At 37.7% G+C, this 18,306-nt stretch overlaps 1 protein-coding gene across 1 annotated transcript; it reads left to right on the top strand.

Moving 5' to 3' along the window:
* Positions 1-2,559: 2,559 nt before the first annotated feature.
* myf6 (myogenic factor 6) lies at positions 2,560-4,581 on the top strand. The gene is made up of 3 exons (XM_083903726.1): positions 2,560-3,084; positions 4,087-4,183; positions 4,281-4,581. The coding sequence occupies exons 1-3, from the start codon at positions 2,566-2,568 to the stop codon at positions 4,391-4,393; spliced, it is 729 nt and encodes a 242-aa protein (XP_083759852.1). The 5' UTR covers positions 2,560-2,565; the 3' UTR covers positions 4,394-4,581.
* The last annotated feature ends 13,725 nt before the right edge of the window (positions 4,582-18,306 follow it).

Raw genomic sequence — 18,306 nt, 5'->3', positions numbered from 1 at the left:
GCTCAAACCTGACGACGATATTAATAAATTCATCAGCCCTTGGAATTTTGAGTTAATTGCGTCGGTGTGGTGGGATTTTTATATTCGAACGTCAATAACGGTGTTGATGTATTTTTAATTTAGTGTAAAATTAAATTAAAGGTTTGGTTCCGTGACAGAGTTCCCGTCCCGCGACGACTTCTGTTTATAAAAGAACTTTGACGCCCGATGATCCACGGTGAGATATGCAAATGAGGCGCTCGTAGGCTATTTACGGCACGAATCTCAGCCTTTCACAACAATGTCGTCGTAGCCGGGTCGAGTGGGGGGGGGTTGTGCAACAGTGACGCTGTTGCACACACACACACACACTAATATTATATATTATGCATATTAATATCTGCCGTCTTTGCCGTCGTCTTCTTTCAACACGAGGTACAAAAATAGGAATTTCTCACATTCCCGTTGCCCCCCTTTGAAGATACAGTAAAAGACAGCATATATATATATATATATATATATATATATGTGTATGTATATTCTTTTTTCTTTTTTTTGACTCTGCACATTCCGGTCTATTTATGTCGAGATTCTACAGAAGCTAAAACTGGCACCACACACACATGTGAGGCATGTGTAGAATTCTGTGTATAATCTCAAAGGGTTTCTCAGAGTAAGATTTAGCGCTTCTTGGAGAATAATACGGTGATATAGTTATATACAAACTCAATCTCCTATGTATGTAAGATATATCATACATACAATTGTGCTATTATTGTTCCTGTTGAGATTAATAGATGTTGCGCTCATTTTTGAGGGCGATGACGTCTCTTGAAATTTGGCACAGAGGTCGCGGTCGGTGGTAAATGCGATAGTAGCGTTTGTAGCCCCAATTTTTGGGGAATTTTTGACCTAAGTGGCTAAAATTGCATTAATTGGATGTGTTCTATCATGTCTAAGTCGCACATAGACGCTAGCTAATCATATTAAGCTAGCTATAGTACCTTCTTGACATGGGCGGGGTCGTCGTTTTTTTGGTGGAACTGAATCATTGGAATTAGTTAATTAAATCCAACAGACTCCTTAGTTAAATATTGACATTTCTTTGCTAAGTGTTGGACGTTAGTGCATGTTTTCAGTTATTCTAAGTCTTTTTTAACTGATCTACTGTAGCCGTCAGTCTGTTGACGTCACTTTTTGAGTATCGGCTAAAAGGAGTACAGTTGAGTCATGCTAGCAAAGGTGCTATCTAAACAAACCATGTTGTGTTTTAAGCTATCACAACACCGGTACAACACATACAGAAACAACCAGGCAGAGTTAAATAAACATAATTATTTAAATGTTAACAGTAAAATGGTCATTAAGGTTTGAACCATATAACAACGTTCAAGCTAGGAATGTGACTCGAGTGTAAATATTGAGATTTTAGACATTTCCTTTGCTAACAGCTGGAGGTTAACGCACGTTTTCAGTCATTTTTCAGTCTTTTTAACTGATTTACCATGGCCCTCAGTCTGTTGATGTCACATTTTAGCACCATGTAGAGTTTTAAGCTATCATGTTTCCAGTACAAAACGTACAGAAACAACCAGGCAGAGTTAAATAAACGTAATTATTTAAATGTTAACAGTAAAATGGTCATTAAAGTTTGAACCCTATAGCACATTTAAGCTAGGAATGTGACTCTGATCTACCGTGGCCCTCAGTCTGTTGACGTCACATTTTAGTACAGTCATGCTAGCAAAGGTGCTATCTAAACAAACCATGTAGCGTTTTAAGCTATTATTTAACATTAGCAGCTCTTGCTAACATTGTTTCCGGTACATAAACGACCAGGCAGAGTTTCATATTCCACGTAGACGACGTGAAACGTACTTATTTAAATGTTAACAGTAAAACGGTCATTAAAGTTTGAACCCTATAGCACGTTTAAGCTAATATAGAGATTTCCTTTGCTAACAGCTGGAGGTTAGCGCACGTTTTCAGTAATTTTTAAGTGTTTTTAACTGATCTACCGTGGCCGGCAGTCAGTTGACGTCACATTTTAGCGCAGTCATGCTAGCAAAGCTGCTATCTAAACAAACCACGTAGAATTTTAAGCTATTACAGCATAAGTAGCTCTTGCTAAAGTTGTTTCCAGTACAAAATGTACAGATACAACCAGGCAAAGTTAAATAAACATAATTATTTAAATGTTAACAGTAAAAGAGTCATTAAAGTTTGAACCCTATAGCACGTTTAAGCTAGGAATGTGACTCTGGGGCGTGTCTCCCATGTGTTTACTGTACGTACTTCAGCCGTTTCGATGCCGATATTCGTTGCACCTGTCGCGGAAACCCGAGGTGAAAGACTTAACGTCAATATGTGTTTCCTACACAAAGTCAGAAGGTTGTAAAGGGGAAAGCAAAAAAAAAAAAAAAGAGGAGCCGGTTGTCGCAGTGTGACGGCCAAACTGTTGGGTAGAGTTTCACGTTCTATATATAAGCCTGGTGACTTGTGTCCCTGCTGCTGCTGCTGCTGCTGCTGCTCTATTTAAATGCCAGAGCCCGACTGTCTTAACAGAGTGACGGGGGACGCGACAATATGATGGACCTTTTCGAGACCAACGCTTATCTTTTCAACGATTTGCGCTACTTGGAGGACGGCGATCATGGCGCGCTGCAGCACCTGGACATGGCCGCGGTGTCACCTCTGTACAACGGCACCGAGAGCCCGCTGTCGCCGGGCCAAGAGGATAATAATAATAATGATAATATTCCGTCTGAGGAAAGCAGCGGGGAGGAGCACGTCCTGGCTCCGCCGGGTCTGCGCTCGCACTGCGACGGCCAGTGCCTGATGTGGGCCTGCAAGGTCTGCAAGAGGAAGTCGGCGCCCACCGACCGGCGCAAGGCCGCCACCATGCGCGAGCGCCGCCGGCTCAAGAAGATCAACGAGGCCTTCGAGGCGCTCAAGAGGAAGACGGTGGCCAACCCCAACCAGAGGCTGCCCAAGGTGGAGATCCTGCGCAGCGCCATCAGCTACATCGAGCGGCTGCAGGAGCTGCTGCAGACGCTGGACGACGAGCAGGACGACGGATCGTCCCGCGGCGGCAAAGAACGCAACGTAAGTGTCGCGTTGCACGCGTTACGTCCTGATGTTTATCGTGTATGTATAGTATTTGTGAGTATTAGTTGTGATAGCTTAAAACGCGACATGGTTTGTTTAGATAGCACCTTTGCTAGCATGACTGGGGGTCGTACCTATGTTCCCCGGGTCCTATGTTCCCCGATCGGGGAGCATGGGACCCTTTTTTTAAAAAAAAGGGTCCTATGTTCCCCACTTTGTGGAAGCCTGGGTGTGGAGCTCCAGGGTAAAGGGTTAGGGTTAGTTAGATTAACCCTAACCCTTTTTTAGAGAAAGGGTCCTATGTTCCCCGGTCTCATACAAAGCGGGGAATATAGGACCCGGGGAACATAGATACAGTCCCGTTTGTTTAGATAGCACCTTTGCTAGCATGACTGGGGGTCGTACCTATGTTCCCCGGGTCCTATGTTCCCCACTTTGTGGAAGCCTGGGTGTGGAGCTCCAGGGTAAAGGGTTAGGGTTAGGGTCCTATGTTCCCCGGGTCCTTTTGGGTGAACAGCGGGGAACATAGGACCTGGGGAACATAGATACGGTCCCGTTTGTTTAGATAGCACCTTTGCTAGCATGACTGGGGGTCGTACCTATGTTCCCCGGGTCCTATGTTCCCCACTTTGTGGAAGCCTGGGTGTGGAGCTCCAGGGTAAAGGGTTAGGGTTAGGGTCCTATGTTCCCCGGGTCCTTTTGGGTGAACAGCGGGGAACATAGGACCTGGGGAACATAGATACGGTCCCGTTTGTCTAGATAGCACCTTTGCTAGCATGACTGTGCTAAAATGTGACATCAACAGACTGAGGGCCACGGTAGATCAGTGAAAAATGACCGAAAACATGCGCTAACCAGCAACACTTAGCAAAGGAAATGTCTCAAATCTCAATATTTTTGAATTTTTTAATAGGAGTCTGGTGGGTTTAATATAGTATTATCAGCTTCTTATCGTTTTCCCCGGTGATCGGTTCACGTTGTCTTGCATCTGTTTTTAAGACGTTGCCTGGAAACAACTGGAAAACGTCCTCTGAACCTTGGCTGACCGCCGCCGACCATTCCGCCGCCGCCGCCGCGATGGCAACGAAAAGAGAAGGTAAAACCACGCAAAAGTGTTCTCGCCGTTCACGACGAAACCAAAAACCTAAAAAAGATCGAGTGGTAAAATATGATGTTTCTGTTCCACGAAACAGGAAGCGGCGCGGCGTCGTCGGCGTCCTCCAGCCTCCTGCGTCTGTCCTCCATCGTCAACAGCATCTCCAGCGACGAGAAGGTCAGCTACGGCGAGGACGTCTCGGAAAACTGAAACCTGAAATCTAAAATTCCCACGTCGTTTATCTCCAAGTTGTTTCCACGGTAGCCAGCGATTGTGTTTTTTTTTTCCATGTGTACATATTTTATAACAATTATCATGTTTGGATTTATTTATTTTCTATTCAACGGCAGACGAACGCGTAAATATTTGTACATAACATTTGACTTTGACAATAAACTTTTTTGCATCTCAGTTAAAAGCGCTCCGATCCTCATTTTCATTCACTTTCATGCTCTTCGTCGTTGACAAACGTTAATATTTGAACGGTAAACATCGTACGGGAAAATCTCTAAATCTGTGATTGAGGCATTAAAAGATATTAAACGTATGTTTCGTACGAACGATTGCGTTCATAAAATAAAATCTTTCTACTCCAATCTTCGTGTGGGTGTTTGTAGATACGGAACGGAATTTACGAGGTTTCTTGAATGCGTCCTGGAAGCCGATTCTGTTAGCTCAACGCGCCGTGAACCCTCTGTTACTTTCGCTAGCTCTCATGCGCTGGAGTTTAGAATATTCATCGGTATTATCTGTTGAACGTTCGGATAGCGTTGCGGCGCGTTTGGGAGTTAGTTATAAGTTAGGAATAAGGTTTGAGATCGTGGTATTTTACGCTTACGTATTTACGTCTTTTTACGTCTTTTTTACGTAAGAAATGTTCTCGTAACACTGTAACAATCCATGCTATTGACGCTTTTTGTAAAGATAAATAAATAAAATATAGAAATGCATCACCAGACTTTTTAAAATCGGTTCTCTTAGATCATTTCGAGCGCATCGTCTGCGTATCCACGAAGCCTCGTATTTGTCCGGCCGATGTTGAAGAAACGTCGCGACGTCCGCCGTATTTGAACGTAAGGACGATAAAGTCCTGACGTAACTGATTACGCAGGATAATCGTCCGATGTCCCTGACACTTTTGTCCAAACCCCTTCGACCTCTAGTTTTAAAATATTTCTCAAATATGACCTCGAAACGCTCACATCCCAACAATTTTACGTCTACCACGTGTACAAATATAACTTTTCCCAGTCGGACAAAATGTCCACCAATCAGTCGGCTGATTCAAACTCGAGACCCTGGTTCCTACCCCCCCGCCCCCCCCTCGCCCAACATTTTACGGCTATTATTTGTCCATAAAATCTGTCTCAGGCGCTGGGGCTGCTGGGTAATGGTCTTTGTTGTGACTGGTATCCAGCAGCAGATCTGATCCCACAACAGTAACTCGACTCTGGCTCTGTCACATGCTGAGGACGTGGAAAGTTGGGCAGCAGATACGAGTGCAAAGCCCAGCGGGATAATAAAGTTATCTGAGCCATCGAGTCGGACTTTGTCGTCGCGTTAGAAAATTGAATTAGTAAAGTTTTTTTGTTTTTTTTAATATACTTCCTGTCAGGTCAAACCATGGACAAATTTTTTTTAAATAATCACCATATATAACAAATATAAACACTTACTACATGTTAGCGTTGAGTTTATGTGACATACTGCAGCGGTGGGCAACTGAGTTTGACTTAGGGTCAATTATTATTGAAGAGTAAAATATCATATGTTTTTTTTATTATTATTATTATTATCTAAATTAGCCCAGAAAAAGTACGTATGGTTTTTAAAAAATGACAAAAATCTGCCGCTGAGAAGCCATATTCTTGTGTCGTCAATACTTTCCCTTTGCCTGCTTCGTGTAAAGCTTTGGCTTTTATTTTATATTTATCTGCACTTTTATCGTCCCGGTTTTCCCTCGTAAATGATTGCGTTTACTGCGTTGCTTGTTTATTCAGTTTATCGTCCGCGCAGCAGCCTCTGAAATACGCGCTCATTTGTTTTTTTGTTTTCTTACGGCGTTTTCACGGCTGTGGCTCAAAATGTCTCTTATTTTATCCGACGTCGTCAAACTTTAATTTTCTTTTGCACAGAATGTGTTTCTGTTTCGACCGAAAACCTTCATCTCGATCACAGAATTACATCACGTCAGTATTGTTTGCATTTTATAGCAAGATTAAGTTGTTACCACTTTTTGGCAAGCTCCTGTTACTGCTCAACGCCCATTTTTACTACGAGTATTCACAAATGACGGGTGTTACTGATGTTTCACTGCGATCATATATGTGTTTATCACGCTAATAACGTATTTAATATGTGATGAAGTAGACCAGAATCCATACGGACACGTGTGGGCTCACTATTTGGCAAGCGACAGATAGTGATTTTTTTACTGAAAAAAACATTAATACAACTACACGGAGGATTGTTGTTTCTTTCATGCTGAGGCTGAGTTAAAAGGCTTGTAACACACACACACACACACACACACACACACACACACACACACACACACACACACACAGAGGAGCCCATTAAAATCACATTACTGTTTGGAGAGATCGTGTTTCTGAGGTTTCCACAGAAAACAGGATATTTGGTAAAAGACATGAATTGTTGTGTTGAAAAGAGTAACTTAGTACTCTGTGTGTGTGTGTGTGTGTGTGTGTGTGTGTGTGTGTGTGTGTGTGTGTGTGTGTGTGTGTGTGTGTGTGTGTGTGTGTGTGTGTGTGTGTGTGTGTGTGTGTAAACACTGTTGTTTAGGATTGTGGTTAGCTTAAGGTTAGGGTTAGCTAGTAGTAGCTAGCTAAGTTGCTGTAGTTGCCAATTTTTTCTGTTTTTTTTTTGTATTCAATTATTTAAGTTGGTACTTTATAAACTTTGCCCTCTACTTTAACTCATCTCTACTCTCTTAGAAATAAAAGTGCTAAGTAGAACAATATAAGGTTCTTCGGATTGTCCTCATAGGAGAACCCTTTTGGAGGGTTCCACCAAGAAACCTTTTAAAACCCTTTATTCAGGAAAGGGGTTTTAAAGGGTTCTCTGGATCAAAATGGTTCTTACCTGGAACCATTAGTGTTACCAAGAACCCTTGAAAACCTTTTTTTTTCCAGGAAAGGGTTTTTCAGAAGCAAATGGTTCCAGGTAGAACCTCAGCCCTTGTAGAAGAACCCTTTTGGAACCCTTATTTCTAAGAGTATAATTTAACCGATATGGTACCGGTATCTGGAATTCGGTACTACACTCTTAGAGATAAAAGTGCTAAGTAGAACCATATAAGGTTCTTGTCCTCATAGGAGAACCTTTTTTTGGCTCCAGGAAGAACCTTTTTATAAAGGTTCCACCTGGAACCCTTTTGGAGGGTTCCACCAAGAACCCTTTTAAAACCCTTTATTCAGGAAAGGGGTTTTAAAGGTTTCTCTGGATCAAAATGGTTCTTACTGGAACCATTAGTGTTACCAAGAACCCTTGAAAAACACTTTCTTCTGGAAAAAGTTTTTCAGAAGCAAATGGTTCCATGTAGAACCTCAGTAGAACCCCTTTTAGAAGGACCCATTTGGAACCCTTATTTCTAAGAGTATAATTTAACCAATATGGTACCGGTATCTGGAATTCCTTACTACACTCTTACAGATAAAAGTGCTAAGTAGAACCATATAAGGTTCTTCGGCTTGTCCTCATAGGAGAACCCTTTTTGGTTCCAGTCAGAACCTTTTATAAAAGTGTTACCAAGAACCCTTTTAAAACCCTTTATTCAGGAAAGGGGTTTTAAAGGTTTCTCTGGATCAAAATGGTTCCAGGTAGAACCTCAGCCCTTGTAGAAGAACCCTTTTGGAACCCTTATTTCTAAGAGTGTGCTCTACTGAGGTTATTTCCATATGTTGATATTTCATATTATTTAAAAATAAAAGTGTGGAACGATAAATAGTTCACAATATAAAGTTTGTTTATGTTGGAAAATGTATTGTTATGTATTCATAAAAACTAGACCCCACAAAAGAGCGATAAAAATAGTGATAGCGTCTACGGATCACGCCCAAAATTTAACCACTTCCTCCTGGTCCCATTGAGGACATTTCCAGAAAATTTCATCCAAATCCGTCCGCGACTTCTCGAGTTATGTCGCTAACAGACAGACGAAAAAACAAACAAACAAGTCGGGGCCGCATGAAACGCATTGGCGTGCCACACGTGGCCCACGAGCCGCAGGTTTGAAACCTCTAAACTATATGATTCAATATGACTAAAAGTCAACAAATGATGTTTGTTCATGATGTTTAACGTCAGTTTACGTCTATATTTTCTTATTTTTTGTTCCTCTCCTGCTCTGAAGACACAGAGTCCTGACGTTGACTGATGACGGCGTATCATTCTATAATTCTCTCTCTTTTTGCTGCCAAACGGCCGACGTTTGTTTTAAAGGACGACGACGAAAGGCGAGACGTTTCGTATGAGACGAGGGATAAATCTGCTCTTTCCTTCCGTGTCCTGTTGAGCAGAGCGATGGAAACGTTGCTCGCTGCCAAACAAATGCTGCTGTCACTCAAAACTCTTTTTTTTAATTATTATTATTATTATTATGAGGAGGAAGAAATGGACGTGGATTTAGTTTGGATGGAAAACAAAATGAGAAACCACGGAGTTAAAGAGAATACATGTAACGTGATTATAACTTTTATTTAGTTAAATAGGTTTTTATTAAATTTAGAGAGAATTTTAAGAGAAAATGCACAGAAAGCGGGTCGAGATCTGTTGATTTTTGCCAAATAAATGTGCGTAAAAATGTATTACTGTTGAATAAATCTCAGGATGAGGTGATTTTACACAAGATAATTGTGTATTTACGTTGTAGTTTACATATTTATTATTCATGATGCGTAAGTTTTATTAAATTTAGTGATAATTATAAGAGAAAATGCACAGAAAGCGGGTTGAGATCCTGTTAATGCACCATGGGAGATTTTACTAAATACATTTGTGTAAAATCTATTATTATTGAATAAATCTAAGGATCAGGTGATTTTACACAAGTTTATTTTATCTTTCACATATTTATTATTCATGATACATACGTTTTATTAAATTTAAAGATAATTATAAGAGAAAATGCACAGAAAGCGGGTCGAGACCTGATGATTTTTGCCAAATAAATGTGCGTAAAAATTTATTATTATTGAATATAAGGTTACTCCTGCGCTACTATAAAGATATATTTGTACAGACACATGTGGGCTCACTATTTGGCAAGCAGCAAATCACTGTTTAATTGATTATACTGTGTATTTTTTTCAATATATATAAGTGTTAAATCGTCTAAACAGGGTCAGCTGTATAGGAGCAGCCATTTTGGACCATGTGTACAGAACAGCGCCACATAGTGTCCAGGCATTTATACTGGGGGGGCGGGGTTAGGTTTTTTTTTTGTGGATATGTGTGCATAAGACCTCAGCTGCAACGTTACAGATACATATATATGTATCTGTAACGTTGCATCTGAGGTCTTATGCACACATATACGCATAAAAAAAAAAATTTAATCACTATCTCTGTCATTTTTCCACACAACCACCCCCCTGTAGTATAAATGCCAGGACACTATGTGGCGCTGTACTGTACACATGGTCCAAAATGGCTGCTCCTATACAGCTGACCCTGTTAAGATGATTTAACACTTATATATATTGAAAAAAATATACAGTATAATCAATTAAACAGCGATTTGTTGCTTGCCAAATAGTGAGCCCACATGTGTCTGAACTGATTTTATTTATAAATGTCCCTTTATCAGATATTAAATAAAGTTATTAGCATTTAATCAGACATTATATATATAAATATATATATATATAGTCTGATTAAATGCTAATAACTTTATTTAATATCTGGCAACAAATCGCTGTTGCCCCTTTTTGGCTCACATCTTGTTTATTATTTCTAAAAAAAATATATAAAACTCTTCATCTTTTCTAAATGGATAACCAATTACAGATACATTTACTAAATTCTACAATGTTTAGAGTCATTTTTGGAGGGTTGTTGTATAGAAAATATATAAAAACCGACAGAGAAAGTGATTAAAAGTTGTTTTTTTTCGTGCATGGATAAGACCAAGACCTTTAAAGTGATCCATTGCCTCCATTCATTCAGTCAGAAAAGAATCATTTGCAATCCGATAATTGCCGTTGTGTCAAACTGCAGAGCCGAGCATTTGCATGGGGATAAATTTACAAAGAAAGAGGCGGATTTTTTCTTGGGCGGACGCTCGGTGATTCATTGTCGCGGCGTCACAGGCCGTTTGGAAGAAATAAGGTTTTCGGACGTGAGGCAGAGATGGACATCAGAGGCCTTCGCAACCTCTGTGGCCTTCACTTAACTCTGTCTCTGACCCTGAAGAACAACAATAACAACACAACAGCAGCAAAACTCTGCCCGTTTCCCAGGGGAGGAACGGCAGCACGAGCCTGAAGAACGACCTCCGACGTAAAAAAAAACCCCCCGGCTTTTCTCATCGTCCGACTCTCGCCTCTCTTTTGATGTCAGCGGCAGCCGCCGAGGCGATGTCTTCTTCAGCTGTGGCCTCGGCCAAACTCACGCTGCAATTCAACCAGCGCTGTTTTCTTAGGTGTGGACGGTTCCCATGATGAGGAGGAGGAGGAGGAGGAGGAGGAGGAGGAGGGAGAACCAAACGTTTAGACAGAAATATCCACATTGCATCCTCGTGAGCTGTCAATAAAAACACAGTTACCTTCTTATAGGACACAAATCCAGTAGATTAAAGGTGATACTAGAGTAAAAGTACAAGTATCTTAACCAGAGAATGACTTTGTTAGAAGTACAAGTCAAATAATATCATCAAAAACGACCCCTTTTCAACCTCGCTTTACCAGGCTGAAGCAGTAAAAGCTTATGAATCTGTTACTAGTTAAATAGGTTTTTATTAAATTTAGAGAGAATTTTAAGAGAAAATGCACAGAAAGCGGGTCGAGATCGGATGATTTTTGCCAAATAAATGTGCGTAAAAATGTACGTACAAGTGTACAAGTTTATTTTCAGTAATTGTGTATTTACGTTGTAGTTTACGCAGGTTATTATTCACGATGCGTTATTTTTTATTAAATTTAGAGAGAATTTTAAGAGAAAATGCACAGAAAGCGGGTCGAGATCGGATGATTTTTGCCAAATAAATGTGCGTAAAAATGTATGTACAAGTGTACAAGTTTATTTTCAGTAATTGCGTATTTACGTTGTAGTTTACGCAGGTTATTATTCACGATGCGTTATTTTTTATTAAATTTAGAGAGAATTTTAAGAGGAAATGCACAGAAAGCGGGTCGAGATCTGTCGACTTTTGCCAAATAAATGTGCGTAAAAATGTTTTATTATTGAATAGATCTAAGGACGAGGTGATTCTACCCAAGTTTGTTTTCTGTTTTGTGTATTTACGTTGTAGTTTGCATGTTTATTATTCAAAATACGTAGGTTTTATTAAATTTAGAGAGAATTTTCGCCAAATAAATGTGCGTAAACTGTATTATGTACCACATAAAACATGTATCTGTTAGAAGTAGCTTGTTTAACTGCTCATATCGATACTGTGTCACTTTCTGGCAAGTTTACAGATGGTCAAAACTCGTGTAAATTAAGGTTATTAATGTGTTACTATAATTATTTGATTGTTTACAATGACTGATTAAATGCTAATAACTTTATTTAATATCTGATAAAGGGACATTTATAAGTTAAATCAGTTCAGACACACATGGGCTCACTATTTGGCAAGCAACAACCCCCTTTTTGCTCACATCTTTATAACATCTTGTTTATTATTTATAAAAAAATATATTAAACTGTGCATCTTTTCTAAATGGAAGAGTGTTTTTCTGCAGCCCTGTATTTGAGTAAAAGTACAAGTATCTTCACCAGCCAACCACTAAATAATTCATAAACAGCTACAATATAGACTCAAATAAAGTTTACAAATGTTTACAGATGCTCAAAACTCGTGTAAATTAAGGTTATTAATGTGTTACTATAATTATATGATTGTTTATAATGACTGCTTAAATGCTAATAACTTTAAAGGGACGGGTATAAATGATGGGCTCACTATTTGGCAAGCAACAAATCACTGTTGCCCCCTTTTTTGCTCGCATTTTTATAACATCTTGTTTATTATATCTAAAAAAATATATGACACTCTTCATCTTTTCTCAATGAAAGAGTATTTTCTGCAGCCCTGTAGTTAAAGTAAAAGTACAAGTATCTTCACCAGAGAAGTACAAGTCAAATAATCATAAACCATTATTTGTGCCTCATGTTTTTAAAAAACAACAACCCTTTTTCAACCGTGTTTTACAAGACTGAAGCAGTAAAAGCAGGCGCTTGTAGCGCAAATAATTTACAAAGTAATAAAATTATAGTACGATGAGATCATGATACGATAAAAACAATCAAGACTAAATGTGCAATTAAGAGCGTGAAGATTTTAAAAAGGCTGTTAAAAGGATTTTAATGTGAGTCATCGTTAGAACATTCCATTATGTACACATTAGAAAAATACACAATGTTGAATAATATATAGTAAATAATGTTTAACTCTAAATAATTAATAAACAGTAAATAGACTCATATCGATGCTGTGTCACTTTCTGGCAAGTTTACAGATGGTCAGAACTCGTGTAAATTAAGGTTATTAATGTGTTACTATAATTATATGATTGTTTATAATGACAGGTTAAATGCTAAAAACTTTATTTAATATCTGATAAAGGGACATTTATAAATGAGATGAGTTCAGACACGTGGGCTCACTATTTGGCAAGCAACAAATCACTGTTCATCTTAATTGCTCACATCTTGTTTATTATTTCTTAAAAAATATATGAAACTCTTCATCTTTTCTAAATGAAAGAATTCTTTTTCTGCAGCGCTGTAGTTAAAGTAAAAGTACAAAAAAAGGAAAAATACACAATATTGAATAAAATATAGTAAATAATACTTAACTCTAAATAATGAATAAACAGTAAATAGACTCATATCGATACTGTGTCACTTTCTGGCAAGTTTACAGAGGGTCACAACTCGTGTAAATTAAGGTTATTAATGTGTTACTATAATTATATTATTGATTATAATGACAGGTTAAATGCTAATAACTTTATTTAATATCTGATAAAGGGACATTTATAAATGAAATCAGTTCAGACACATGTGGGCTCACTATTTGGCAAGCAACAAATTACTGTTGCCCCTTTTTTTGCCCACATCTTGTTTATTATTTCTTAAAAAATATATGAAACTCTTCATCTTTTCTAAATGAAAGAGTTCTTTTTCTGCAGCGTTGTAGTTAAAGTAAAAGTACAAAAAAAGGAAAAATACACAATATTGAATAAAATATAGTAAATAATACTTAACTCTAAATAATGAATAAACAGTAAATAGACTCATATCGATACTGTGTCACTTTCTGGCAAGTTTACAGAGGGTCACAACTCGTGTAAATTAAGGTTATTAATGTGTTACTATAATTATATGATTGATTATAATGACTGATTAAATGCTAATAACTTTATTTAATATCTGATAAAGGGACATTTATAAATGAGATGAGTTCAGACACATGTGGGCTCACTATTTGGCAAGCAACAAATCACTGTTCATCTTAATTGCTCACATCTTGTTTATTATTTCTTAAAAAATATATGAAACTCTTCATCTTTTCTAAATGAAAGAGTTCTTTTTCTGCAGCGCTGTAGTTAAAGTAAAAGTACAAAAAAAGGAAAAATACACAATATTGAATAAAATATAGTAAATAATACTTAACTCTAAATAATGAATAAACAGTAAATAGACTCATATCGATACTGTGTCACTTTCTGGCAAGTTTACAGATGCTCAAAACTCGTGTAAATTAAGGTTATTAATGTGTTACTATAATTATATGATTGTTTATAATGACAGGTTAAATGCTAAAAACTTTATTTAATATCTGATAAAGGGACATTTATAAATGAGATGAGTTCAGACACGTGGGCTCACTATTTGGCAAGCAACAAATCACTGTTCATCTTAATTGCTCACATCTTGTTTATTATTTCTTAAAAAATATATGAAACTCTAGATCTTTTCTAAATGAAAGAGGTTTTTTTCTGCAGCGCTGTAGTTAAAGTAAAAGTACAAAAAAAGGAAAAATACACAATATTGAATAAAATATAGTAAATAATACTTAACTCGAAATAATGAATAAACAGTCAATAGACTCATATCGATACTGTGTCACTTTCTGGCAAGTTTACAGATGGTCACAACTCGTGTAAATTAAGGTTATTAATGTGTTACTATAATTATATTATTGATTATAATGACTGATTAAATGCTAATAACTTTATTTAATATCTGATAAAGGGAAATTTATAAATGAGATGAGTTCAGACACATGTGGGCTCACTATTTGGCAAGCAACAAATCACTGTTCATCTTAATTGCTCACATCTTGTTTATTATTTCTTAAAAAATATATGAAACTCTTCATCTTTTCTAAATGAAAGAGTTCTTTTTCTGCAGCGCTGTAGTTAAAGTAAAAGTACAAAAAAAGGAAAAATACACAATATTGAATAAAATATAGTAAATAATACTTAACTCTAAATAATGAATAAACAGTCAATAGACTCATATCGATACTGTGTCACTTTCTGGCAAGTTTACAGATTGTCACAACTCGTGTAAATTAAGGTTATTAATGTGTTACTATAATTATATGATTGTTTATAATGACAGGTTAAATGCTAAAAACTTTATTTAATATCTGATAAAGGGACATTTATAAATGAGATGAGTTCAGACACGTGGGCTCACTATTTGGCAGGCAACAAATCACTGTTCATCTTAATTGCTCACATCTTGTTTATTATATCTAAAAAATATATGAAACTCTTCATCTTTTCTAAATGAAAGAGTCTTTTTCTGCAACGCTGTAGTTGAAGTAAAAGTACAAAAAAAGGAAAAATACACAATATTGAATAAAATATAGTAAATAATACTTAACTCTAAATAATGAATAAACAGTAAATAGACTCATATCGATACTGTGTCACTTTCTGGCAAGTTTACAGATGCTCAAAACTCGTGTAAATTAAGGTTATTAATGTGTTACTATAATTATATTATTGATTATAATGACAGGTTAAATGCTAATGCTAATTTAATATCTGATAAAGGGATATTCATTAATGAAATCAGCTCAGACACATGTGGGCTCACTATTTGGCAAGCAACAAATTACTGTTGCCCCTTTTTTTGCCCACATCTTGTGTATTATTTCTTAAAAAATATATGAAACTCTTCATCTTTTGTAAATGAAAGAGTTCTTTTTCTGCACCGCTGTAGTTAAAGTAAAAGTACAAAAAATGGAAAAATACACAATATTGAATAAAATATAGTAAATAATACTTAACTCTAAATAATGAATAAACAGTAAATAGACTCATATCGATACTGTGTCACTTTCTGGCAAGTTTACAGATGCTCAAAACTCGTGTAAATTAAGGTTATTAATGTGTTACTATAATTATATTATTGATTATAATGACTGATTAAATGCTAATAACTTTATTTAATATCTGATAAAGGGACATTTATAAATGAGATGAGTTCAGACACATGTGGGCTCACTATTTGGCAAGCAACAAATCACTGTTTAATTGATTATACTGTACATCTTGTGTATTATTTCTTAAAAAATATATGAAACTCTTCATCTTTTCTAAGTGGAAGAGTCTTTTTCCTGCAGCCCTGAACCCCCCCCCACCACCACCACCACCAGCGCTCTGCCTGAATCAAAACCCCTGCGTCCTAATGACCATCTGCTGCGTCGCTGAATTGAAGCACTTCCCTCGCGTCAATAACCTTTAACGGTGAAAATTTGTCCCCTCGGTGGCAAACAGCGGTGCAATTGCTGCTTTAATGAGGCGACCCGGCCAAACACTGAGGACGTCCTCGGCCTCAGCCTCGGCCTCACAGTCGCAGCACCGGAGGTGTTTGTAGAGGCAGCGTTGCCGCTCTCATGTGAACTCACTGGGCTTGAAATGTTACACCTCCCCCTTTGCAGCTGGGCTGCATCTGCAACGCTGTCGTCCGCGGCGTAAAGAATCGGGGGGGGGGGGGGGGTTTGGGGGGCTGCGATGGCCCCCCTTTACTCTGAGCAAACCTCGTGTTTACGTCTTCATAGTGGATTGTTACGTTCATAGAGGACCGTGAAGTGGGCGTCTGAGGACCCTGGTTATTACGGATATATGTATGTATTACGCAAAATGACTGTTTCTATGAAAGTCTGTCATCATTTGCCAGATATGGAGCTCGATCTGACCCCTTCTCTTTATTTAATAACTGTTAAAGGGACATGTATGAGTTCAGACACATGTGGGCTCACTATTTGGCAAGCAACAAATCCCTGTTGCCGTTTTTCGCTCACATTTTTATAACATCTTGTTTATTATTTCTAAGATATATATATATTAAACTCGTCATCTTCTCTAAATGGAAGAGTGTTTTTCTGCAGTGCTGTAGTTGAGTAAAAGTACAAGTATCTTCACCAGCACAACCACTAAATAATTCATAAACAGCTACAATATAGACTCATATAAAGTTTACAAACGTTTACAGAGGGTGAAAACTTGGTTATTAACGTGTTACTATAATTATATGATTATTTACAATGACTGTTTAAATGCTAATAACTTTAAAGTGACACGTATAAATGAGATGAGTTCAGACACGTGGGCTCACTATTTGGCAAGCAACAAATCCCTGTATAAGTCAAATAATCATAGACCATTAGTTGTGCCTCATGTCCTTTTTCAACCTTGTTTTACAAGAGTGAAGCAACACAAATCATTTACAAAGTAATGCAATTATGTGTATCACATGTGGGCTCACTATTTGGCAAGCAACAAATCCCTGTTGCCGTTTTTTTTGCTCACATTTTTATAACATCTTGTTTATTATTTCTAAAAAAATATATATATATATGAAACTCTCCATCTTTTCTAAATGAAAGAGTTCTTTTTCTGCAGCCCTGTAGTAAGTAAGTAAAAGTACAAGTATCTTCACCAAAGAAGTAGAAGTCAAATAATCGGCGTTTGCAAGATATGGAGCTCGATCCACCCCCTGATAAAGTATAATAATATATATATATGTATATATATATATATATATATACATATATATGTATATATAAAATAATAATAGTATGTATAAATGAGAGTTCAGACACTTGTGGGCTCACTATTTGGCAAGCAACAAATCCCTGTTGCCGTTTTTTGCTCACATTTTTATAACATCTTGTCTATTATTTCTAAAAAAATATAGATTATCTTCATCTCTTCTAAATGAAAGAGTTATTTTTCTGCAGCTGTAGTTAAAGTAAAAGTACAAGTATCTTCACCAGAGAAGTAGAAGTCAAATAATCAGCATTTGCAAGATATGGAGTTATTAATGGGTCTGCAAAAAAGTAGAATATACAGAACTGGACCAATACAAACCAATAGAACAAGGACATGGACTAGTAAAACATACCCATATACTGTATGCACACATAGTTATTGATCAATAATGGAATAATACGTGTTCAGTTTGTGCGTCTGTTAGCGTTTACACATTGCGACCATTTGAGACTTCACAATAAAACTTTATTTTTCGAAGTCGTGTTGGATTCTGCGTCACAAATCCCCGGAATTGACGCTCGAATCGGAAACGGTGTCTAAATCCTCAGGTGTACGTTTGTGGCTAAAGATGCTAACGTTCACCTGCCTTTTCCCTGAAACGTTCCCATGCTTGCAGTGAGTTCATCGTGGCCTTGCAGGACAAAGGCTGTTGGGGAGGAGTGAGTGAGTGAGTGAGTGAGTGAGTGAGTGGTGATGAGTGGGAAAACACCAGTAAGTGCAGATGTGGGAAACTCTGCAGGGTACTCGGGGGGTGGGGGGGGGGGGGGGGGGGTGAGAGGCAGTGGTTTGGGGATTGGGGCAGGGAGGGAGTGGATCTAACCCCTGCCTGAGCCAATGGGCCATGGTAATTAGATCTGGCCA

Source organism: Microchirus variegatus (genome assembly GCF_963457635.1).
Source record: "Microchirus variegatus genome assembly, chromosome: 2".
Taxonomy (NCBI): domain Eukaryota; kingdom Metazoa; phylum Chordata; class Actinopteri; order Pleuronectiformes; family Soleidae; genus Microchirus; species Microchirus variegatus.
The sequence above is the reverse complement of the archived record's forward strand: the minus strand, read 5'-3'. Positions and strand labels throughout refer to the sequence as shown.

What these genes read in the sequence shown, in the direction of transcription:
- myf6 (XM_083903726.1), top strand. Translation starts at nt 2,566, where the DNA reads ATGATGGACCTTTTCGAGACCAACGCTTATCTTTTCAACGATTTGCGC. An exon ending in GCGGCGGCAAAGAACGCAAC is followed by an intron (nt 3,085 to 4,086) that starts GTAAGTGTCGCG and finishes TCTGTTTTTAAG; the next exon opens with ACGTTGCCTGGAAACAACTG. An exon ending in GATGGCAACGAAAAGAGAAG is followed by an intron (nt 4,184 to 4,280) that starts GTAAAACCACGC and finishes TCCACGAAACAG; the next exon opens with GAAGCGGCGCGGCGTCGTCG.